The sequence below is a fragment of the Phascolarctos cinereus genome, unplaced genomic scaffold (genome assembly GCF_003287225.1).
Source record: "Phascolarctos cinereus isolate Bilbo 61053 unplaced genomic scaffold, phaCin_HiC Scaffold_9;HRSCAF=440, whole genome shotgun sequence".
Lineage (NCBI taxonomy): Eukaryota > Metazoa > Chordata > Mammalia > Diprotodontia > Phascolarctidae > Phascolarctos > Phascolarctos cinereus.
Window position 1 is genome coordinate 249,334,514 of NW_027556402.1, and position 25,728 is coordinate 249,360,241.

General features: G+C 42.3%; 1 protein-coding gene across 9 annotated transcripts in view; it reads left to right on the forward strand.

Annotated features, from left to right (window-relative positions):
• CTNND1 (catenin delta 1) overlaps positions 1 to 4,481 on the forward strand; it is a 53,688-nt gene extending 49,207 nt beyond the window's left edge. For 7 of the 9 annotated variants that reach the window (XM_020974347.2, XM_078148545.1, XM_078148547.1 and 4 more), the window contains 3 exons: positions 829 to 891; positions 1,502 to 1,602; positions 2,038 to 2,391. In XM_020974347.2, the coding sequence (XP_020830006.2) occupies positions 829 to 891; positions 1,502 to 1,602; positions 2,038 to 2,199 (326 nt within the window). In that variant the 3' untranslated portion in view covers positions 2,200 to 2,391. The other 2 variants (XM_078148548.1, XM_078148549.1) reach the window with 2 other exon arrangements.
• The last annotated feature ends 21,247 nt before the right edge of the window (positions 4,482 to 25,728 follow it).

Sequence of the window (25,728 nt, forward strand, 5' to 3'; positions counted from 1 at the left end):
CAAAAAAGAAAAAGAAGAGGAAAAAATCAGTATAGCTGATCAATACATCAAAAAAGTCTGGAAATATGTGCAGCACTTGTTGACCTCCAACCTCTGCAAAGAAGGGACTGTGGGAGTATTTTCTCATCTCTTCTTTTGAGACATGCTTGTTCTGATAATTTTGTAGCATTTACTTTTTTGGTGTGGGGAAGTCCTTTCTGTTTACATTGCTCCATAGTCATTGTGTATGTTTTCTTTACTCTGCTTACTTCAGTCTGCACTAGTGCATATAAATTTTTCCGTGTTTCTCTGTATTCATCATATTAGATAGTTTTATAGCACAGTACTGTTCCATTACATTCATGTACCACAGTATGTTTAAGCATCATTCTTTACTATCTCAAAAAGTACTGCTAAAAATATTTTGGTGTGTATAGAGACTTTCTTATAAGTGACTTCCTTGGGGTATAAGCCTAGAAATAGAATCTATGGGTCAAAGAATGGGCACTTTAGTCACTTTATTTGAGTAATTCCAAATTGCTTTCCAAAATGGTAGCAACTGATTCATAGTTCCATTTGCAATGCATCAGTGTGACTATCTTCCCACAACATCTGCGACATTCTTGCCATTTTCTGTGATCTGTGCTGGTTTGCAGTGTTAGGTAAAGCCTCAAGATTGTTTTGATTTGCATTTATTTTATTAGTGATTTGAATTATGATTTCAAGTAGCTAATAGTTTGTGTCAAGATTCAATGTTAAGTTTTTACATTTAATAAAGAAAAAAATAACAGCTAGAAATAAGGGTGCTCAGTGTTTGGCTTTTGACATGCCACACTTTGACTTTATTAGATAAAAAACCTGACCGGGAAGAAATTCAGATGAGCAGCATGGGTCCAAATACGAAATCATCAGGTAAGATTCTTGTTTTTAACTCCCATATAAGGAAAGCAGGTTTTCATCATAGTTGGGGGAGGCTATGTAGCTGTATATACTCTTTTTTATTTCATCTTTTCTCATCCTGGTTGGTTTGACCCTAGGTAACTTTACCTCCTAATTGTTGGTAGTATAAAATTTGATCTGATTTGCCCAGTTTTTAAGGCCATGGCTGATTTCATTCTCCCTAGCCATTCTCATTTCCCATTTTTATTGTAATGTGTACCTCAGATTGTGTTTTTCTTCTGTACCCCTGCTCATGCTGTACCCTCTCTTTGCCTAGGCAAATTATATTCATAAGACACTCTTCAAGTTCCTTCTCCATGAAGTAATCTGTGACTTGTCCCTCACTGCTAACTATTATCACATTTATAGTCTATGATAAATAATTTAGAAAACAGTACAAGACAGTATATAGTAATTAAATACTAAGTATTAAATGAAAGTAGTCTTATTTTCCCAAATCTATTTTGAGCTAAATGAGGGCAGATAGTCTGTGTTTGTTTGGCATAGGACACAAAAGGGCCTGGTGAGTATTTGATTAGATACTAGCCAAGGATATTGCATCTGTATGTGATTTTTCTCTCAGATAATTATGCCACATTGAATGAGAGGGGAGACCACAATAGGACACTGGACCGATCTGGGGACCTGGGTGAAATGGAACCATTGAAAGGAACACCTTTAATGGTAACTATTTCTTCAATCCTATAACCCCTCTTGTCTGAGTCCGTTTTTTATCCCTCTCGGGAGGATTTTTTTTTTCTTGGTTTGTTTGTTTTAAAGCACACTCACTAAACTCTGATTTAGTAAGCTCTTCAAGAAAAGAGATCTGCTTTTATTCATTTTGAGGTTTCTTAGACCCTCTGTGAGATATCAAAGATGAGGAAAAGATTACTGCAAGCACATTTTTTATATGACTAACCGTACCCTCATCTTTTGATCTTCGTATCTCATATGCTTTCCCTCTGTCTGCCACTACCATTTTCTGAAAGTTCATCCCTCTTTTTCTGTTCCATTACTGCTCATTTCAGAAGTTCTGAAACCTGCTTAGGGTTTGGCACACACTAACATGGTTTTCTGTCACCTTGACTTTCCATACTAACAAGTTGCATGTGTTTACAGCAGGAGGAAGGGCAGGAATCACTGGAGGACGAGTTGGATGTTTTGGTTATGGATGATGAGGGGGACCAGTTGTCTTATCCCCCCATGGTATGTCCTTCAGCCACATGTGAGGTCCTTCTCAAATCAGGCATTTTTGTGCCAGCAGTGGGTCAATCAAACTGATCAGATTTCACCAAAGAATGCCTCTGACCATAATGGGGCTTTGGGGATTCTGTGATCATGGCCCTGGGAGGCCGGGACATTCAGCTGGTGATCTGACCCTCCATTGTGTGCTGTTTTCTTTTCTCCAGATTTACATCTTCTTGGCTGTATTCACTACCATCCCTTTTAACTTCTTCTCTCTTTTTTCTTTTCCTACAGCAGAAGATTTAGCACCACTGTTTCAAGCTTCATCTGGGTTTATAATATATGTACTTTTATTTTTTGGTGGTGAAATGGACTGATGATTCTACCCCCTCCCTCGCTGGACTATTGTGCCAACTGCCAGGCTGCCTCCTGCCCTATTGGCCCTATATGGGCTGCCTTCATTTCCTCAACCCCAGCCTCTTCCAATGATGCCTGCCCTTCCCTCCCTGACCCTGTTTTCTCCTAAGGAGTCTGACTCAGTCACTTGCATAGGATGCCTCAATTTCTCCTGCCTTGAGAAACTGCTGCAGATTATTTCTTGCCAGCTCTCCCTAGAGCTGCTGGTCCTATATGGAGGTTGGGAGAAAGTTTGAGATTCTTCATCAAAAGCCATGGGAAGAATTAGAAGTTGGTTTCAGTGTATATGGTGTCTATCAAAGCTCTCATGTTTTGACAGACTCTTCCTTTTTAATATTTTTTTGGTGGGCAAGGCAAATTTTTTTTAATGGGCAAGGAATGAATTCTTGTTTCTACTCTCCTATTCCTAATGGATATTTTGGTTTTGAAGCAAAGAATGTTGGTAATATTGGCACATTCCATTTGGGGAAAGAGGCATCTCACCAAGGCATCCTTCAGAGTAGACCTTTCTTCCTGCATGTCCAGGGCAGGGACCATTGAAGGACTTTTAACTCTTAACTCACTGTTAGTGAGTAGCTACTGCCCCTTGTTGAGCCTGTCTCTACCCTTCATTCCTCATCCTACCACAGATGTTATGGCCAAATCTGCTTCAGAAGTCTTAGGAAGGGGAAATCAGGCTGTGCTGTTAAGGGAATGTTCTTGGGGGGAGTGAGTTGAAGAGTGTGGAAGGGGAAGGAGGTCATACAAACAAACTAATCAGCTCCCTAATCTCTTGAGCAGGGAGGAATGTACATAAGGTGGTTGGTCTGAAGTTAAGGTGGGAGGCTTTAAAGCTTTTCTTTTTTTCTTTTCTTTTTTTGTTTAACCCTTTATCTTTACCTTCTCCTTTTGCTTTACCCTGGGGTTGGTTGGCCAAGAGAAGGATTTTTATGTACATAGCTCCTGCCCTTCCTCATTCTGTGCAGGGGGGCTGCCCTGGCTTTGCCTCTCCCATGTGCCTTTGGCCTGGGGTGGTCCCCTCCCCCCCATGTGCCTTTCTTTGCCGAAGCAGCCTCATTTCCAATGATTTTGCAAATTAGATTTTGTTGCTTCCCCATTGAAATTGAGGGGAGATCAAGTGATTGGCTCTTAGGGCCTAGAGGAACCCAAATTATTGTTTTGGTCTGGGGGAGGATGACCTTTTATTTCCGCCTTAACATACTTATACCCAGCAGTGAAAGTTGGGATTTCCAGCAATAATCCTACTTGGATAAATCTTAAAGTGTTGTGGGGGGGCAGGGGAAAGTTATGAGACATGATCCCCAAATTTCAATATCATCTCTGAAGGGTTTCTGGAAAGTCTGGGCTCTCTTCCACCCCTCTAGCGTAGTGCATTTGAGCATGGTAGTGAAAAGAGTCAGCTGCTATGTGATTTAAGTTTTGTTTTTTTTTTTTTAACCCTGTCCCTCTCTCACTAAAATTCAAAGCCACATTCAATGTAACTGGAAGACCTCCCCAAGTGTTGATTGTTGGGCTGGGGTAGAAGTGCCCAGTTGCCTTGCCCTAAAGCTTGGGTGCTCACTATTTCCTTCCCACCCCTTGCTGGTAGAGGGGAGCCTTTTGCTCTCTCAGTGACCCCAGGAGCGCGCACACTGCACAGAGGGGAGTGGGTCCTGGCCTGAACTGGGTCTCCTTGTGGTCCCCCTCTCCCTCCTCCACCTTTGTCTCTTTTTCTCTGGTGCTCTTTTGTTTTCTCGGTGGGGTTGTGGGTATCAGTACAGATATGGGCTTTGGGGACCTTTTAAAATTTTTTGTGTGACTATAAAACACTAAACATTCAATTCCAGAAGAACCAAAAATCCCACCTCCCCACCGAACACTACCATGGGACATGTCTTCTGCTCCGTGCCCTTTTCTCTTTCTTGTTAACGCTTTTAAAAACAAATGAGTTTTTTATATAAATAAAATTTTTAAAGTGTGTATGTGAAAGAATTCAGAGTCATTGATTTGAGCCATGTCTCTGTATTTCCCTTGTGCCTCAGGTGTATCTCAGTGCTTCACATCATTCCCATTGCAGCTCTAGGTCGTAACAGAATTACTGACAAAATTTGTTCTTAAACCTTTGCGATTTGCCGTGTCTGGATTGAATCCATGTAGGTAGTCCTACTTATCTAATGCAGTGAGTTCTTTGAAACCCATGTCAGAAGAGTTATATTCTTTTGTTTGAAAGTGTTTAGACCCTTATGGTTAGATATGTTTGGGTAAAGGGATGAGGCATCAGGAAATACAAATAATAATACAAAGTCCTACCTGTACCTTTCTCAGTGGACCAGTTTAAGGGACAACATTAATTCAGGATTTGTTATTGTTATCTTCCTTTGGTCATGGCTGAACAATAGGAAATTGTTACTTCTTATGGCTGTGAGTAGGACTCCAGCTGTTTTACTTTTTCTGTCAATGGAAAAAAGGAGAATAATAGTAGTAGCTAGCCAGATCATTTTCTAGTTTTAGATAGAGAAGATATTTAAAGGAGACAAAAGACCAGAAGTTAGGGCAGAAATGAGGAAAGAGACAGCCTGAGTTCTCAGAGAGGTGTAAAGTTAAGTGTTTCCAAAGAAACTGAGGTGCCAGTCCCTTGGCTAAATTTGTACTTTTGAAAAGCTATTGATGGATCAGGATGTGATATATAGCCCAGCTTTGCTTGGGCTTCTAAAAGGCATTTTCAAATGTGACATGATATTGTTGGGTAAATTAGAAAAGCTTTTATTGGTAAAACTTAAAGCCAAGACTATTGTCTTAGATTAAGGACAAAAAGCTAAGATTCCAAAGCTAGCTAAACCCATTACAGCAAGTATGTGCTATATTTGAGCTAACATTTGGGTAAAGAATAGAAACTTCCATGATAGCTCCAACAGCTGAAAGGAAATGAAAAATGAATTGATTCTTCTCCAGTAAATCTGACATACTGCCCTTCTAATTCTGAGATGCTTAGCAAATGCTTGCTGTTTGAATGGAATTTATTTTATTTCAGCGGTCTTCAGAGAAGAGCCACAAGTGTTACTTGCTTGGGACCTTAAATCAGTATAATGCTGCAATGTGCATTTACTAAAATGTGCTCTATATGTTATTGATTATCATTATTGGAAGAGATCTCAGGCCATCTAGCCAACCTCTTCGTCTTTTTTTTCTTTATTTTAGGCAATTGGGGTTAAGTGACTTGCCCAGGATCACACAGCTAGTAAGTCTCAAGTGTTTGGTCTGAGACTAGATTGGACCTCAGATTGTCCTGACTTCAGAGCCAGTGCTCTAGCCACTGTGCCACCTAGCTGCCCTCCCCACCCCCCCTTCATCTTACAGATGAGGAAACAGACCTTAAGTAGCTCGAGGACACACCAGTGATAAACATTGGTGGGATTTGAACCCCCTGTCCTTTAACTCTAGAGGCAGTACTCTTAACTGTACAGTCGGTTATACTATAACACACATGCTTTCCCAGAAAGCAATGAGATAAGCAAAATCATGTAAAAACTACAGGGCTTCTGGGGGAAAATGTTAACTCTAAATGTTAAACAAATTCACTAAGGACACATTTTAAAAAAAGATAGTGCTTAATAAGCAACAGTTTTATACATGTTCAACAGTTAAGAAATAAATATAAGTACCATTAGTGGTGTTGGAGGCCTTGTGCTGCTGCTCATCTTTGCCCTGATTCCACCATGTTGTTAGGATGGGGGTAGGGCCCCCAGACCATCTCTTCTCACAGCTAAACTGGGTTTCTAAGGTCCCTCCATGCTCTGCCTTCATGTATTCCTATGAGCTGTTGCCCATGCCTTGAATGTATAAAAGCTTGGTATGGTATATATAGTACGCCAGTTTTATATACTATAAATATGACACTTTACTTTGACAAAGACCTGAAGTATGCTTACGGAAGTAGACGTCAGAAAGGTTGCAGCTTATGAGTTATTGTGAAATAGTACAGTTTTCTGTTTCCGAAGAAAACAAGTTTAAATAAGCTCATGCCCAGAATAAATGTTCAGCTATGTTGCAACAAACTCACATTTTTAAAACAAGTATCATAGCCAAACTGCACTGTTTTCCTCTGTCTCTTGTGTTAAAGTTATAATAAGGCTTCTTGACTCCCCAAAATTTATAGTCCTCATTCAATCATCTGGATTTTGATTATGAGGATTCTATATTTTATTCCTTTGTTGTTTAGTTGCTTTCAGTCAGCTCTTTATGACCTCATTTGGTGTTTTCTTGGCAAAGATACTGGAGTTGTTTGCCATTTCCTTCTCCAGCTAATTTTACAGATGAGGAAACTGAGGCATACAGGGTTAAGTGACTTGTCCTGGGTCACACAATTAGCATGTGTCTAAGTTCGTATTTGAATTCAAGAATCTGTGATCCTGACTCCAGGCCCAATATTCTATCCACTGTATCATGTAGCTGCCCAATAGCATGAGCTACAGGATTTCTGAGTATCCACTGTGCCCTCCTCATAAAATAGTGACTAGCATTTGTGTGTTGGGTTTGTAAACTCCTTTCGTTAGCTCATTTAATCCTCACTACAATCCTAACAGGTAAGTATTGCTATCATTATTTTACAGGTAAGGAAACTAAAACTAAGGTAATGGGGAAGTGACTTGGCCATGGTCTGCCCAAATCTCTGTTTTGAACATGGGTCAAGGCCAGTGTGCCACTTGGCTATCTAATGTCGTAGGCTTCACCTTTAAAGATTGCACTTTGCAAACCTCTGTCTACTTTCCTGTTAACAGTAGCATTTGATGGAAAAAATGCTTTCCCTTGGCCATATCACAGAATCTAAAAGGTCCTCTTAGAGGAAGGGCAACTGTGTTACTGCATCTGGCAGCAGTAGATCATTTGCAGAGAATTCCAGCTTAGCAGGAATTAGCAACTTCCCTTTCTTCACTTAAAAAAAATTCCTATAACAACCGCTTCAGGAGTTCTCATTCCTTCCTTTCCACAAATTGAAAGATCTCTCCATTATGCAGAAAAGGAAAACAACAGTAACCTAATCATATAGAACTCGGCTCATTTGGCCACAGGTTGGTTGATTGGCCTTGTAAATGGGTCAATACAGAAGGAAGAATGTTCAGGTTAAGCTAATGTCTTTGATCCACATTTATTCCTTCCTTTCTGACCCCTTTCTTAAAGCTTTCTTTTCTACTGCTGAAGTCCATGTTTTAAGGGGCCCCAATGGATCGCTGTGGTGCTGTCCAGCTGCTGCTTAAATATCTGAGACAGTACGTTGGGTATGAGGATAAGGGACAAATGTACTCCAAAGCTTTGTGCCTGGGTAACTTGGAAGGTGGTGGTGGTGCTCAGTTGCAACAACTTTGGGTGGGAGGGCAGATTTTTTTAAGGGGTAGGTGAAGGGTGATCAGTTTTGGACATGTTTGAGAGGTTGACAGGACTTTGAGGTAGAAATAAGCTATAGGCAGCAAGAGATGGGATTGGAGTTCAGGGGAGAGACTGGGCCCAGATTGGGGTTTGGACTCCATCTGCATATATGTGTATAAACTGAAATGCTCGTGAAGAAGCCAAAGTTGCCAGAAAACTCACAAGTGGGGGAAATGACCCAAGGAAGGTGACTGACCCAGAGCAAGGGTTAAAGGAGTAGGAAAATTGAGTGGTAAGAAGTTTTCCAGATAAGCTAAGTATGTACTCCATTGGTAGAGATTAACACAGGAGTTTAATCCCTTATATGCTTCCTAAATATCTTTTGTTTCAGTGCTTTTATTATACTTAATTCTTTTTATTGAAAGCTTTTTATCTTTTCTGAGATCCTCACAGATCACATTGTGTGCCCTCTGTCTAGTGATAACAGTGGGTTGCTATGGCCAAAGAATGACAAAAAATTAGGAATTCAGTTTTGGACACGTCGAGTTTAAGATGTCCAATAGCAGGTTTAAAAAAAGTCAAATGGAAAACAAGATCAGGAGAGAGTTGAGGACTACTCTATGATGGATAGAAGCTAGGATGACAGTAAAGCCAACAACATTAAGTGCTTACTCTGGGCTACACGCTATGCTCTGTGCAGGAGATACAGTAAAGGAGCTTGTGTTCTAATAGGAAAAGGCCACACGTAAGAGGCAGCTGGAACAGTGTTCCCGAATAAGAAGGCAGCTGAGTCAAGGTGGCAAAGCTGGGAAAGTCAGAAACGCAGCCAGCTTCCCCTCTCACCTTTAGAAGAAGGTATTTTAAGCCCTTCACAGTCTCTCTCCATCCTGCATTTCCAGGTTTACTGCGCGTCACAAATTCCTTCTAGCCTCACTGGCCTGCCTCCTGTTGCTGGCTGGTGACCTTCATCTCCCATCTCTGTGCCTTGGTGCAGACTGTCTGTCCTTCATTCCTAAAATGCACACCTTAGTTGCTTGTTAGTGCTTCGTCATGTCCTGTGACTCCAAGAACCATAGCTGTCCATGGGCTTTTTGGGCAAAGATACTGGAGTGGCTTGCCATTTCCTTCCGTAGTAGATCTTTTTTCAGGCCGTCAGAGGTTAAGTGACCTGCCCAGGGTTACACCGCTAAGGAAGTGTCTGAGGCTGGATTTGAAGTCAGGTCTTCCTGACTCCGTGCCTAGCATTCTTTCTACTGAGCCACCGGCTGCTTCTTCTTACCCTCTGATTTTGAGAATCCCTAGTTTCCTTCAAAGCTCAGCTCGTGTCATCTCCTATAGACAGCAATCCTATAGATTGCTGTTTTCCACTCCACCAGAAATTATTTAGAAATTAAATATGAGATTATATATGATGTACATGTTCACTCCCCAGTCCACCCCCATGACAGTTAACATGCACTCTCTGACAGTAGGGTCTGTTTCTTTTTTGTCTTTGTGTCCATAGACCAGGGGTCCTTAACCTGTGGTCTGTACATTAAAATACATTTATATATCTATATAGTTATGAGTATTTCAATATGATTGGCATCCTTTGTAATTCTGTGGTTTTGATTTTATGCATTTAAAAATGTTATACTAAAGGGGTTCGTGATATAAAAATATTACATATCCTTGTTCTTGAGCTTAGTACAATGTCTAGTATATAATATATAGATAAAATAAATTCTTATTGAATGAATGGAAGCTATTCAAACTCATGAGGCACCAGTTGTGGGGGGTAGCAAAAACTAGGGATGAAGGTATTCTCTCACCTGACTGGGAAATCAGGTGAGGTCATAGATTTGAAGTTGGAAGGAACCATAGAAATTACATAGTCTAACCTTTTTATTTTACAGATATGTAAGGTGAGGCCTGAAGTAATGAAGTGACAAAGGTAGGAAGTAGCACAGCTCGGATTGATATCCAAGTTCTTGGACTCCAAATTCACTTTATTTTTTTGAGGGGGTGGTGATGGGGGACTGGCCCATTGGCTTAGTGAGTCCACCAGGTGTACTTGGCTGATGCAACTTCCCCTCATGGAAGAGGCAAGGGAACCTGTTTCTGAGATGAGAGGGAATGGCTATGGTGACTGACACTTATGTTTGTTATTGGAGGAGCTAAGGTTGGTAGATTGATTGAGCTCAGGAGTTCTGAGCTCCAGTTGGGCTAAAGCTAATCACATGACCCCACCAAGTCTAGAGGGTGAGGCAAAGGGATGAATTAGCTGAGGTTAGAAACAGAAGATCTAAACTTCCAAGCCAATCAATAGTGGAACTGGGCTTGTGAATGGTCACTGAATTAATAGCCTGGGTGAGATAAGGAAACCCAGGCTCAAAAAAACCAAAATCGAACCCATGCTTCGTTCCTTTATTCATTCCTAATTGTTTCGCAGTTTCTCAACTTTCCAATTCATCTTCCGTACAACTGCCAATATAACCTTTCTAAGGGAACAAGTCTGACTATCATTTCATTACTCAAAAAGCTTCTCTAAAATAAATCTTGGTAGTTCAGCCTTTAAAGCCCTCTAGAATCTGGATCCCACCTACTTTTCCAGCCTTACCTCATACTACCCCAGTTTGGCTTTCAAGTCTCTCCAAACTTAGTATTCTATCCCCTGCCTTCATGTATCCCTACAAGCTGTTGCCCATGCCTTTAATTATGTAAATGCAGTCAGAGGGCAAGGCAGAATCCTGGATTTATGAGGACATTGGTTCAAATCTTGTCTCAAACACTCCGTGGCTGTGTGACCCTGGCTAAATTAAAGTCTCTCAGCCTTATTTTCGTCTTCTATGAGACAGGGATGATAATAACACCTATAATATAGGACTGTGCTGAGGATCAGAAGAAATAACATGCAAAGCCCCCAGCAAACCTTAAAGCATATAAATGCTAGCATTATCATGGCTTCTGCTCGCTCTCTCTCTCTCTCTCTCTCTCTCTCTCTCTCTCTCTTTTAAATTATGGACATTTTATTTGCTGAAAGGGGCAGCAAAAGGGAGCCTTTGTGTGAGACAGAGAAAAGCAGCTTGAGAAGAGACAAACTGCTGAGAGGAAACAGCCCTTCAGATAAAGCACTTGAAGAGATACTTCCCAGAGGACCCAAGTGAACTCTGTCCTTTAAAAGCAAAAGTCCTGACTGTAAAGATGGCGGCTATCTTGGCTTCTCAGCAGCTAGCCTGAAAGTGACTCTCTTCAGGACTTTGGAATTTATTGCCAGGAAATTCTGCACCAAAAGAATTGCTTGTGACCTATGGTATGTGTCATCTGTCATCTCTAGCAGTTTTGCTTTTCTCCATAAATTGAGATGGCCCTGGTTTAAGGGATAGATGAGAAGCCACAGAGATCAGACAGTCCAGAGTCTAACTGAAAAAGTCAAGGGGAAGAAGCCAATGAGATAAGTTGACAGGGTTTGAGCAGGCTCGTTTGGGAAGAAGAAAGGGCCTGCATCTCACCGTGGGCCTTCCATCTCTTGCTGAGTAAATCTCCTGTAGGAAGAGGAGTAGTTTGCTTTCTTTCAGAGCCCATCTCCTGCCTATCTGCAGGCAGAAGTGCAAGGAGGAGTCTTCCGAGGGAAGAGGAGAGGAACACAGATCTAGCATCTGACCGCACGACTTACATCTCCTGCTTGAACTCTAGCCTATGCAAGGGAATAGGAAAGGCACCTTTTACTTACTGATGAAGATGCCCATCTGGTCATACTCTGCATATTCCAGTGATTCTGAACCCCTGTAGATCAGCACCCAAACTCCGTTCCCCATCTGCCACTACCCAATTCCTCATTCTCATTTCCTTGCAACCCACCCACCTGAAGGTCCCAACCAAATGATATCCACCCTTTCTACTGTGCCCTCTGGGATGCCTATTCAAGAGGCAACAAATCTGCTTTCGTATAAAATCTTTTTCCTTTCCACTTTCCCTCGTCTTGTTTTCATTTTGACCTTGTTCCCCTTAATGACACAGCCTTCCTAGTCACCCTTTCCAGCACTGGTTACCCTTTCATTCATTCCCCTTGGCTCACGAGTTGAGGAGGGGAAATTAGAATACTTGCTCTCCATTGTCACTTCTGGGTTCTCTCCCTATCACCACCACTAGGTAACCTGTCCTCCTTTGAGATCCATACAATCCACATCTTCCACCAATCAACATCCTGGTAGTTGTTCTCTAGGACACTCCCATTCCTTCTTTAACAAGTTCAGTACCTGGCTAATCTTTCTCTTCTCCCTAACTCCTGCCTTCATACTAGGGGGATAGATAGTGCCTCAAACTCTACTCTCTCAGTTCCTCATCCTACTTATTTCCTCCTCCACCTCGCCTCAGCCACATGCAAAAATGGTCATACCCTTAATCATGTCATCACCCACAAATGTACCACCTCTATAATCAAGAACCCTGAAATCCCCATAATCTACTGGCTTGCTACCTCTTTTGTCTCCTTTGCTATACCAAACTCTATTCTTCATCCACACTAGGACTTCCAATTCCTCAAGCCCTCAGTTTTCTCCCAGGCCATCACCCCTGTACTAACCACTCTTCCTTTCCCCATTTTACCCCTTGTTGAATTAGTTTGACTCTACACTGTCCTCTTGAGTTCCTTGCCTCTGTAATTTTTCCCTGCCAATCTTCAGCCTTGGGTCACTCCCGCCATCTGCTGCCTTCATTCCTACACACGTGTTGCTCATTGAAGGTGAATAAAACCATCAGAACTAGACCATTCTGATTGGGTCCATTGCAAATTAATGCTACATAACCTCAACTGGACCCTCACTACTACTAGGTGATCCTTCTATACCTTCCTCATAGAATTCACTTCAGCTCATTATGCCACTCTGCCTAACAGCTCTTCCAAAACTTTTCATCTTTCCTCCAGCTTCCCACAGCAAACCTTCCCCTCACCCTCTCAGGTGAGAATGTTGCCGCATATGTTACTGAAAAAAATTGAAGCCATTCTCAGAGAGCTCCACTTCCTTCCTCATCAGATATCACTTAGATGCCTTCTGCCACTATCTCCTTCATCCATTTCACACAGAGAAGTGGCCCTGCTCCTTGCTGGTGCAGACCACTCTACCTGCACAAGTGATCTCATCCCATTCCATCTCCTCTCCAGTAGATTTCACCTTTTCTCATCCCTCTTCACTTATCTTCAATCTTTCTCCGACTACTAGCTGCTTTCATACTACTTACAGATATGCCCAGGTCACCCCATCCTCAAAAAACTCTCACTTGATCCTTCTATCTCTACTATTGTCCCATTTCTTCCCAACTTTGTAGCTGAACTCTGAGAAGTCCATCTATAATAGGTGCCTGCGGCAGCTTCCTCTCCTCTTACTCTTGTCTTAACTCTTTACAATGTGCTTCTTACATCATCATTTCACGCAAACTGCTGTCTTCAAATTGACAAATCCAGTGTCCTCTTCTTACTCCTCGGAGTGAATTGCGTTGCTTTCCTCCCTTTCTGGGAATCCCCTAGACCTGCCAGCTTGGGTATAGGCTGACGCAAATGAACCCATGGACAGAGCGACAGAGTTAGTGGGTGCCACAGCTTCTGTACAAATGCTTCACGTGTCCTCCGTTCTCTTGTCTTCCTTCAAGGCTCCATTTAGCTGTGGTTCTCTACTCCCATTATTAGTGTTTTATTCTACCTTGATTTTCCTTGTAATGAAATGTGTCTATTCTGTGTTGACCCTTTCTCTGACCCACCCTCCACCTCTCATAAATTTTTTTAAGATTAGGGAGCTTTTTGGCTTTGCTTTGTGTCTTCGAGGTCTAGCCTTGTGCTTTGCCCTTTATCAGCCCTTAATTAATATTTGTCGAATTGACCGTTTGGGGAGATTAATATCACCCATTTGGCTAACTCCATGAAAGGCCCATCCGCCATTACCATCGCGCTTTGATCCTTCCTCTTTTGCCTGTCTCAGATTTTTCCAGGGCCCACGCTCTCTGAGGCCAAATGTTGGTAGATGATACAGTCACACGTCTGCGAACAAAGTAATCATTTTTATATTGTTACCTCACTTTGGGAGGGGAGGGGGCTAGCTTCTGAAAAATAATTTCTCGGTGCTTTTCTTTCCTTAACATTCACTCAGAAGAAATTGTTAAGCGTTGACTAGGGTCCAGACGCTGTGCTAGATCTAGGGATGGTAATAGCCATCATTATGCAGTGCTTACTATGTGCTAGTCACTGTACTAAGTGCTTTACAATTAGTGCCTCATGTGATCCTCACAACGGTCCTAGGAGGTAGGCGCTGTTTTGTTACATCTTACAGGTGAGGAAACCGAGGCAGACAGGTTCAGTGACTTGCTCAGCAAGTACAGCTAGTAAGTGTCTGAGGCTACGCTTGAATTCAAGTTGTCCTGACTCTAGGCCCCATCTAGCTGCCCCTATGCAAAGACAAAACCAAGCTGGGTCTGAAATCCAGGAGCCCGCGCACTATCTGGGGGAAAACAGCTTTGCATATGTAACAGCAGCAATCCCACGGAGTAAGAGTGGGACAACATAGGCCTGCAGTCTGACCACTGCAGGTGACGCGTTCTGGCTAGGACTCATCTCAAGGAGTCTTAGATGAGCCTGTGCGCTTTGTCCTCCTGCTAAAGAATATTGGATTCGACCAGGCACTTCTAGATCAAGACTGAGTGCTGCCTCTCGTCTTCTCATCCCCATGAGGCAGGAAGAGGCTTGACTAATGAGCAGAAAGACATGTTCACTCCATAAACTTTAAATGGAGAAACAAATTCTACTTTGGATCTCTTCTGAATGTGTGCCTTGCGTGTTCAACAACGTTGCCTTGGGCTTCCAGGGAAGTAGGTGGAGAGAAGGGGGTGAAGAGCCTGGGGAGGAGGGAAACCATCCACTAGCTGTGATGGCTATAAGAACACGGTAATGAATACATGTATACTTCTAGACAAGGCTTCAGGTCTCTGCCTTCAAGTTTTCTGCTTTGTGTTTCCTTCCTTGAGCACATATAAACAAACAGTAATTCTGTAAGGGATCTTTCTAGCCTTGACCTTTTGAGTTCAAGAGGGCAGGAGCTCCTGGGACTGGATTCTGGTCACCCAGTAGGAGAAAACCGAGAAAACCATTGCTAGAGCCTAATAGTTACTTAATGCAGAGTCAAGTTAACAAGTAATTATTGAGGGCCTAGGCACTATGTTAATTGCTAGGGATACAAAGAAAGGCCAAAAAAAAAATCTCTTCCCTCAAGGAGCTCACAATCTAATGGGAGAGATATCATATAAACAATTGTGTACAAACAAGATGTGTACAAGAGCAATTAGGCTATTTTATAAGGAAGGTATTACCATTAAGAAAGGCTTCAGATCTGAGGTGAAAAGTACAATATCTTTTAAGAGCTCCACAAAGTATTTTATGCTTTAAGTTTTAACCTCCTGTGTTTCAGTATTCCTGGGGGATTATGGGTATCATGCTATAATTCTAGATCAACATGTGTGTTTGAGTCTTGTATTTTAAGCATTCCTTTTGTGATGAAATAAATAATTGTCCTATACCTGTTCTACTTTGTACAAAGTTCATTCCTTTTGGGAACATCCTAGACTTAAACCAAACAAGTTTCATTTTAAAGACTGTCTCCAGAATTCTGCTTTAGGATAAGGATGTAAATGAATCCCAAAGTTCAAGAAGAACCCGACTCCTTGATTTGGGGGCAGGATCCCTGAGTGCTGAAGCCAGTCTTTATGAGTCCAGAACTAGGGACCCATTAGTGACAAAGGATGTGCCATTCCTTTGGGCTTGTAGATTTGTTATATATATACATTCATATGGACATACACATACATTTCTATTAAATTTGTAAGTCATTTGTGTGTGTGTGTGTGTGTGTGTATGGCTATACTATAGACTTCCTATGGTATATAAAGTGTGATTTGAAAGAAGCTAGGGATTCTACCTGGACAGGTTGGTGGTAAAGTGGATAGAGTACAGAGCCTGGAGTCAGGAAGACTCAGCTTCTTGAGTTCAAATCTAGTCTCAGACCTTTACTAGCTGTGTGACACCGGGCAAGTCACTTAACTCTCCTTGCCTCAGTCTTCCTATCTGTAGAATGAGCTGGAGTATCTTTGCCAAGAAAACCCTAAATGGAGTCACAAAGAGATGGACGAGACTGAAAAATGACTCAATAACAACATGAATTCTACCAGACGAAGGGAAGAGAATGCATTCCAGGTATGGGGGGAGACTGTGTAAAGGCACCAAGATGGAGGATGGAAGGTCATGTACAAGGAACAGAGATCAATTTGGCTAGAATTAGTTTGTGAAGAAGTATAATGTGTAATAAGCTTGGAAATTAGATTATGCAGGCTTGGCAGGTCCCATCCACAGTGGAATCTCTCCTAGTTCCTGGAATTAGTCCCATTTCGAGGCTTTCAGGTCACGTTCTTGCTAAACTGCAACTATAACCTAATTATTATCCAATTGTTTTCCCCTTGGGAGGAGTCATCCACATTCTCGTCTCCTGTATTCAACCTGTGAACAAGAACATCTGATGTAAGACAATTGCTGAAGGTTGAGGGGGTAGTCTGTGGCCTTGGAATGGAAAGAGAACGGCAGACCTGGAGGGGATTTTGGAGATGATTTAGTCCAACCTCCTCAATGTACAGTCTTCTGCATTTATTGTTACTAGTAGACAAAGGCGATGCCCTCATCTGCTTTTCGTGTTGGTTTTTGCAAAGCATATTTCTGTCCAGAAGAAGTTGCATAGTTTGCTAAATTCAAGGAGAGAGAGTTTAGGCAAATTTAAGCTTGATATAGGGGGAAAACTTCATAAGGTCAGAGCTGTTCAAAAGTGGAATGAGCCACCTATAAAGTAATTTATTCCCCCTTACTTGAGGTCTCCAAGTAAAGACTAGATGGTCCCTTGCCTGGGATATTGTAGAAAAGATTCTTGTATGTATAGCTTGTACATATAGCGTGAATCTGATGGCCTTTGAGACCCTGTCCAACTCAGATTCTATGAGTCTATGACCTGTCAGAGGCATATTTAAAATTTCTGTGTTGATTTTTCCTTTCTCCTCCCCCTCTGTCCCACCCCTTTGAAATATATTAACCTCGTTAAGGAAACGTTTGTTTTCTTTCTATGCTTCCTTTGATTATTTTTATTTCAATAGTCTAAAAATTGAAATTTCCAGTGTTGGAACTAGACCGGTGGGATTGTTGTCTTCTGTGGGCTGTTTCTTGCTGACATTGTCAGTCTATTTCAATAATGCATCTCACATGCTAAACTTTAGGCCCATTAAAATACTTGCCATTTCATACAGTACGTACCTTTTCTTTCCTGCCTTTGCTCACATTATTACTTGTGCCTGAAAATACTCCAAATGAGGGGCATCTAGGTGGTGTAGTGGAGAGAGCACCGGCCCTGAGGTCAGGAGGACACGAGTTCAAATGTGACCTCAGACCAAACACTTGACACTTACTAACTGGGTGACCCTGGGCAAGTCACTTAACCCCAGTTGCCTTAAAAAAAATGCCCCCAATATGCATATATCTCCACTTTTTGAATACACACCCACATCCACATATATATGTATACGTGCGTGTGTGCATGCGCTCACACATGCATGTATCTGTCCTTCAAGATCCAGCTGCAACATCACCTCCTTCTTAAAGTTTGTGCTGATTTCCACCCCTCCGCTCAATCTCTTTGGAGCTAATCTGATCACAGAGCCTGAGTTGGAAGGGCCCTCAGGGTCCACCAAGTCCATCCAAACTGTCACCCTTCTAGCTTGGGCTTGAATCTCATTAGGCAGCCCGTTTTATTTTTGGATAACTGTTAGGGAGTTTTCTTAGCCAAACCTAAACAGGACTCTTTGTGACTCCTACCCATTCCTTCCAGGTCTGTGCTCTGAGACTGAGCAGAACACGCGTAGTCCTTCTTTCAGAAGTGCCCTTCAGATACGTCTCATGGCCCATACTCTCTACTCCTCCCTTCCACTCCCCCCATGCCAAGTTTTCTTTTCTTCTGGCTAATCATCCCCAATTCCTCCAATCAATCAAAAGGCAATTAAATGCCTACTATGTGTCAGGAAGCGTACCAGGCACTGGACATACAGAGACAAATGCGGAACAGGCCCTGTTCTTAAGCTTGCATTCTATCAGGGGAGAAAATATTTGCACATATAAGTATATACAGTATACATATAGTAAGGGAACTTCACCTGTGGGAATAAATAAGAGGAGTGAGACAGAGGAATCCAGGAGAGCACATAGTAAACCTCTCCCTCCGGGCTTCTGGTTCACTAATTTCTTTTGATTGATTGGAGATCATATTCAGTGGGCCAAGATGGTACTGCCTTATTAGCGAGCCATTATAGATAGTACCTACCCTTCCCTTGCTTCAGGCTATTAATCACTCTCTATGTATTACTTGTATTTGTCATCTCAAGCTGTCTGGTGAACCAAAACCTGTTGTAGGATGACCCCAGGAGTAGGGTGTTCCAATAAAGAAATCATTGCACTGCCTCACTATTCTGCTGCCTGAAGATAGGTCCTGGACGTGTCTTCTCTTTTCTCCCTATTGCTCAGCCCTCCAATCTCTACCAATGCAGCTCACATCAAACACAAAACAGAATTAGCATGATCATTTCTTTTATCTAGTAGTGGGATATTCAATAGTAAAAAAGGGATGGATGGAAAAGACAAAGAGGGGAACAGGAAGTGCCAGCCAGTATTAGTCCCTCGGAGGGCGAAAGGACTCAAAAATAACTAGATTATAAACCCAGGACAGTGCTGGTACCTTCAATGGAAGTGGGGCATTTGGAAAGAGCATTTGGTTTAGAGGGAAAGACTGAAGGAATTTTTATTTTTGGACATGTTGACTTTGAGATACCCAGGGCACATCCAGTTCGAAATAAACAAAAGGCGGTCGATGATAAAGACTGAAGCTCTGGGGAGAGATGGCCTGGATATATAGATCTATGAGTCACCTGTATAAAGACAATATTAAAACCATGGGAGCTGAAGGAAAGAAAGAGGAAGGCCCAAGACAGAGCCTTGGGGAACACTCACAGTTAGCTGGATATGGATGAGGAGCTGGCAAAGGAGACTGAGGGGTGGTTTAAACACAGAGAAAAACAAGGATCCCCGAGATTCTCCATTTCCCTTCTCTGTTCATTTTCACCAGATGTCACTCATGCCTGGAGTTCTCCCCCTCCTCATCTCTCCCTGCCTTTCTTTGTTTCCCCAGAACTAAGTACAGTGCCTGGCACATGGTAGGCTGTTAATAAATGTTTGTTGACTGACTTTCTTCCTAATTGTTCTTCCTTTGGCTTTTTTCTTTAGGCAAAGATCTTACCATGTCGATTATCTACTCATCATAAACTCTAGTGGCTCCCCCCCTTTTTTTTTTTTTGCTTTTTGGTGAGGCAATCAGGGATAAGTGACTTGCCCGAGCTCACACAGCTAGTAAGTGTTAAGCTGTCTGAGGCTGGATTTGAACTCAGGTCCTCCTGACTCCAAGGCCAGAGCTCTATTCACGGTACCACTTAGCTGCCCCTTAGTGGCTCCTTATTGCTCTAAGATTAAATATTAGCTCCTCTATCTTTTAATACCTTCATAACCAGGACCTAAGCTATCTTTCCTTCTTCCTTATATGCTCCCTTCCCTATACTCTACAATCTAATAAAAGTGGCATTCCCGGGGCAGCTGGTGATGCAGCGGATAGAGGCACTGGCCCTGGAGTCAGGAGGACCTGAGTTCAAATGTGACCTGAGACACATGATACGTGCTAGCTGTGTGACTCTGGGCAAGTCACTTAACCCCAATTGCCTCAACAACAACAATAAAAAAAAAGTGGCTTTCCTTTTGTTTCTCCCATATAGCACTTTATCTCATTCCTCCATGTCTCTCTGGTTTTCCCCCATGCTTGGAGTGTATTCCCTCTTCACCTCTGCCTCAGAAAATCCCTCTCTTTGTAAAGCCTTTTCCTGAGACTCAGCCTGCATGCCCAACTGCTAGTGTCCTTCCTCTCTAATTATACCATATATTTTTGCTACTATATAGTTCTCTATCTATGCATCTCACCCTATAGACTAGGAACTTGAGAGTTGGGATTATTTTATTCTTTGTTTTTGCATCCATAGCACCTGGCAAATGCTTGCTTGGTATGTAGTAAGTGATTAATAAATTTTTATTGATTATTTGGGAAGGGAAGGAGGGTAAGGTAATGACAAATGGAGAGGTTGGAGATCTCCGTTGGGATGAGGGTTGTTAGTATCCATATTCCTCCTGCTCTTCCAGATTATTTTTACCTTTTAATTGAGTTTTAAAAATTTTAGCCACCAGCAAGGTATATTCCCTGAGAACAATTAACTAAAATATCTTAGAAGTGATGGCCACTGATGATATAGGCAACTTTACACTTCCATAATTTATCCTTGGGGCAGCAGTAGGTAGAGCTCTGGACTTGGAGTCAGGAGGACCTGGATTCAAATGCGGCCTCAGACACTTGACACTTAGTAGCTGTGTGACCCTGGGCAAGTCACTTAACCCCAATTGCCTCACCAAATAAAAGCAAAAATAAATAAATAAACAAACAAACAAATGAATAAATGATTTATCTTTCCTTGAACAAAAGGGAAGAGTAGGTCCTATGATGGTTCACTAATCAGGTAGTACCATCTTGGCCCATGAAATTTGACCTGCAGTCAATCAACCAGCTTTATTTTATTTATTTATTTATTTTTTGGCTAGGCAATGGGGTTAAGTGACTTGCCCAGGGTCACACAGCTATGTGTATCTGAGGCCAAATTTGAACTCGGGTCCTCCTGAATCCAGGGCCGGTGCTCTATCCACTGCCCCATCAACCAGCTTTATTAAGGGCATAGTATGTGCCAGGTACTGGGGTAGGCCTGGGGATATAAAGATAAAGAAACTGCTCCTGCTCTAAAGGCACAAATGAAATATTCTACCAGCTACATTTCACTTAGGTAGGTGGGAAAGACATCAAGAAATATTGAGGTGGAATAGAAGCTCACATTGGCTCTCCTCAGTTAAAAAGGTGGCCAGGTCACCTGTTCAGGGTGGGTGGAATGATAAAGAGAGCCAGGTACTTATGAAGTACAATTTTTGGATTGGAAATTGCCCAGTTGTTCTTTTACTGCCTATTTCTGGGTTTTTCTCATCTGAGTGCTTGTTGACCTCTTCCTTTTTCACCGTGTTGCTTCCGGTTGTCCTTAGAACAATAGTTCTTCATTCTGAAGATGAAGCGGTACTGAAGAATTTTTAAAAACCCAGCAATTTTGATTAGATAAACAATTCATCTATACAACAAACACCTCAAGGAGTCAAAAATGGTAGTACAGGCATCCTCTGAGGCTCAGGCAGTCATCCTGTGGCAGAGTTTGTTTTTTAATGAGATAATTGTTCACTTGAGACTATAGAAACTTTCCTTTTCTCAACTGACTGTCTGTCTTCTTCCACACAACTGCCAGAGAGATTTTCCTCAAGTGTAGATCTGACCATATCCCTCACCTACTTGATAAACTTCAGGTTATTCTTATTTGTCCTTCGGTCTTGAAGAGAACCATGACCTCAGGAAAAGGGTTACCTATTGCTTCAAAGATGAAATACCTATGCCTATCTTTGACTTTTACAGTTCTTACCTTGACTCCAACCTATCTTTTAAGGCTCATTAAGTTTTATTCCTCTTCCTTCACTTTATGGTCCAGCCAAACCAGCCTTCACCCATGTCCTTCACATATGACATTCCATCTGGCCACCATGCTTACAATGCCCTTCTTCACCTCTACCTCCCAGAATCCTTGTCTTCCTTCAAGCACCACCTTCTGCATGAAGCCCTTCTTGTTCTCTTGAGTTGCTCGTGACTTTCCTCCCTTTGGTTGTTGAGTCGTTTCAGTCACGTCTAACTCTTTGTGACTCCATTTGGGGTTTTCTTGGCAAAGATCCTGGTGGTTTGCCATTTCCTTCTCCATATCATTTGACAGATGAGGAACTGAGGCAAAGAGAGTAAAGTGACTTTCCCAGGGTCACATAGCTAGTAAGTGTCTGGGGCCAGATGTGAACTCAGGAAGCTGAGTCTACCTGACTCCAGATCTGGCAGCTGTCTCCACTGAACTGCCTAGCTGCCCTACTCTCCCTCCCTAATTACCTTGAGTTGAAAGATTTTGTATTTATTCGGTATGTAGTTTTATTTGTACATGTTGTCTTCCAGTTGAAACGTAAACTCCTTGAGGGCAGAGTTGTTTTTATTTTTATTTTTTTGTCTTTGTAGCGCCAGTACCTAGGCAGGTAGCAAGCACTTAAAAAATAATACTTGCTAGGGACAGCTAGGTGGCGCAGTGGATAGAGCACTGGCCCTGAAGTCCGGAGGGCCTGAGTTCAAATTTGACCTCAGACCAAACACTTGACACTCACTGGCTGTGTGACCCTGGGCAAGTCACTTAACCCCAGTTGCCTAAAAAAAAAATACTTGCTGATTGATTGAAGGGACCTCAGAGTTTGAACCCCATTCATTTTACAGAAGAGGAAACTGAGGCCCAGAAAGGAGAGTAGCCTTACCCAAGGTTACACAGCAGTATAGTTAGTACATGACTGGGCCTGGGTGGCCAGCTCAGTGCTTTTGATTTCCAATTTAGCACTGCTTCTACCATACCCAGCTGCCTTCCTTTTGTGATGGTTCTTAAGCTGTTCAACACTCACAGTGCGACGTCTGCTATGTTAAATGCATTCATTTCCCTGGCCAGCCACCCTCCCTGCCACTCTATGATCTTTTGCCTTGTCTTCAAAACTTCAGTTACTCTGGGGCAGCTAGATGGCGCAGTGGATAGAGCACTGGCCCTGCATTCAGGAGGACCTGAGTTCAAATCTGGCCTCAGACACTTAACATTTGCTAGCTGTGTGACCCTGGGCAAGTCACTTAATCCCCATTGCCCAACCAAAACAAACAAACAAACAAAAAAACTTCAGTTACTCAGTGCAAAGGAGGAACAGGTTAGGCAGGGACCAACTTCTCAGAAACTGCAATAGGGGTTTTTGTTAGCACTGACATTTTTTACGAAATTGATTGGACTATTTTTAAACCAGTAATCTATGATTTTTTTTTTCACTAGACATACAGAGGATTCTGGAGGTCTTTCCATTTTCGTTGTTGTGGTTACCGGGTATATTTTTTTCTTGTCTCTACTTTTTTTGCTCTGCATCATTTCACATAGATTTATTTTTACTGTGTTATAATAAAGAAGCTTATATTCCAGTGGGGTCAACTAATGAGAAGCAGTGAAGTATAGTGAATAGAGAACTGGATTTGGATTGAAGAAGGCTTGGATTCAAATTCAGCCTCAGACAACACCAGCTCTATGATCCTGGACAAGTCACTTAATCTCTCTAATCCTCAGTTTCCTCATCTGTATAATGGAAATAAGAATAGCACCCGGGGCAGCTAGGTGGTGCAATGGATAGAGCACTGGCTCTGAAGTTAGGAGGGCAGGAGTTCAAATCCAGTCTCAGACCAAACACTTGACACTTATTAGCTGTGTGACCCTGGGCAAGTCACTTAACCCCAATTGCCTAAAACAAACAAATAAACAAACAAACAAAAAAGAAGAATAGCACCCAACTTAGGTGCTCTTATTTAAGTTTGTTGGGAGGCTTAAACAAGAAAATGTATGCAAAATGCTTTACAAACCTTGGCACGCACTTCAGATGCCAAGGCAGAGTTTTCTTCCAGGTGTGATTTTGGGGGCTGCATTATCATTTCCCATAGAAGTAGCTGAGAACATGAGGCTCTGTCTCAGGGCATGTAGACATCTTGTGCATTATATCTTCTTTTCTGCATAACAACGTCATCTCACTCCCTGGCAACCATTTAGAGGGCATCCTAGTTTGGAAATAAAGGCTTCTGAAGAGAGGCAGTTTCAGTCATTCAGAGTGGTCTCCTGTCTAGATCCTCCACTTCAACCAGAAGCCATTTAGTTAAATATTCCAAAACCCTGCAGGGCTAAGGGTCAACTGACCGGGAAGATACCTGAGCCTGAAAGAAACCCAAGGGCATTTATTAATTATGAACATCCCTTAGGGAGAGAGGCTGGACTTGTGCTTTCATTGACATTGGGGATTCCCAGATGAGGAGACTCCTTTTCAAGCTCTAACCTTTTCTGCAGTTTACACTCTTAAAGAATTAACTGCCAAGAGCATTGAGAGGTTAGCAGACTTACCCAGGGTTTCAGCTAGTATGTGTCAGAGGTAGAATTTGAACCCATCACTTCCTTGCTCTCTGAGATCAGCTGTCCATCAAGTGTTTCTTACTGTCACTTCTTACTATAATTATCAGATATCTCTCTTTCTCCTAGTACATGCCAACCGGGGGGAATTGCAGCCTCTCTCTTACAATGTGGAAGGTTCAGCTACTTCTTAGAGAAAACTGAGGGGCAGGGTGTGAGCAAGTGCCAACATAGTATACATAAACTGTTTTTGGCCATGGGTCAGGTCCTGCTTTAGTTCAAGGTAACCCACTTTGATGAGAGCAGAAGACCTTGAAGTGAGAATCGGTGCTTAGAACACTTTGATTGCCTCTTTCAGCTTTTGTAACTCAGGGCTAGGTGCCTGAGAATTGGTCATCTAGATCAACTCCCTGATGGGTCGGTGAGCTGTCAGTCAGGGGTGTTTAGGGTCACCCTCCCAAGTTGGGTTAGTGTGAACTGCAGCTCACCTCTGACTGAATACCAGATCACTTTTCCTGCAGATCTGTGGAATGGATGAGTCAGTATGACTTCTCACCATGGCTATAAAACACCCTCAAACACAATTCCTGTTCAGGGAAAAGGCTGCCGGGCTTTTGTTGACTTGTGTTTAACTTATGGAGACTTCTCTGGGTGTGTCCCAATGGGAGGGGGTTGGGACAAATAAAACTTAATTGGTACAGAGCAGCTGATCACCTTGGATTTACAAAGCCATAAACTTGGACACAGACATGCAGGCAGACAGGCAGGAGAAGGTGTCACTTGTTTTTAAAAATTAATTTTTATTGCTATCCTTTATGCGACATCACCTTTATTTTTGAATTTTTGCCTACCCCGCAACACCTTTCCTATACAACAAGCTATCTATTGTAATACAAAACAAAAAAAGGAGAGTAGAATAATGAAAAAAAATTCAGCAAAACTAGCCAACATGCCAACAAGTCTTCCAGCTGGCTATCCACTATCTCTGTGTCTCATATCTCATCTCATCTCATCTCTCTCTCTCCTCTCTCTCTCTCTCTCTCTCTCTCACACACACACACACACACACACACACACACACACACACACACACACACACTCACTCTTACTCTTGCTTGCCTATCACATTCCTGCTCTGTGAAAGACTTCCTTGTCCTGGCTTCCCACTTCAAAGATATTTGTATATATAATCAAATTGTTAGCTCTGAGGCCACATAAGCAGGAGGGGCTGCACTTATGTACAATACATGTTACACTTACCCTCCTTAACTCCCTCAATCAAGAATCCTAGCCACAATATTGCCAACCAGTAGTTTTCCAGCCTCTGCTTGAAAAAAGCCTACCATGCCAAGATCTCCTCTCTCTTCACCATGCTGGTTGCCTTCTCCCAAATGGGCTGTCCTTCCCACCCCCTACCTTACACCTGAGGAAATTGAAATCCAGAGGAGTCGACTGATTGGCTGAAGGTCAGACTGACCACAGATGGGAAAAAGCAGAAGTGGTAGTCACACCTAGGTTTCGTGTCTTTAAATTCAGTTCCCTTCCCACTGTTGGGAATTTTTTGCCTTAAGATTTATTCTAACCTGTACACAAAATGTTGGAGAAGTATACAAAGGGACACAATGTTATTTCATTTGT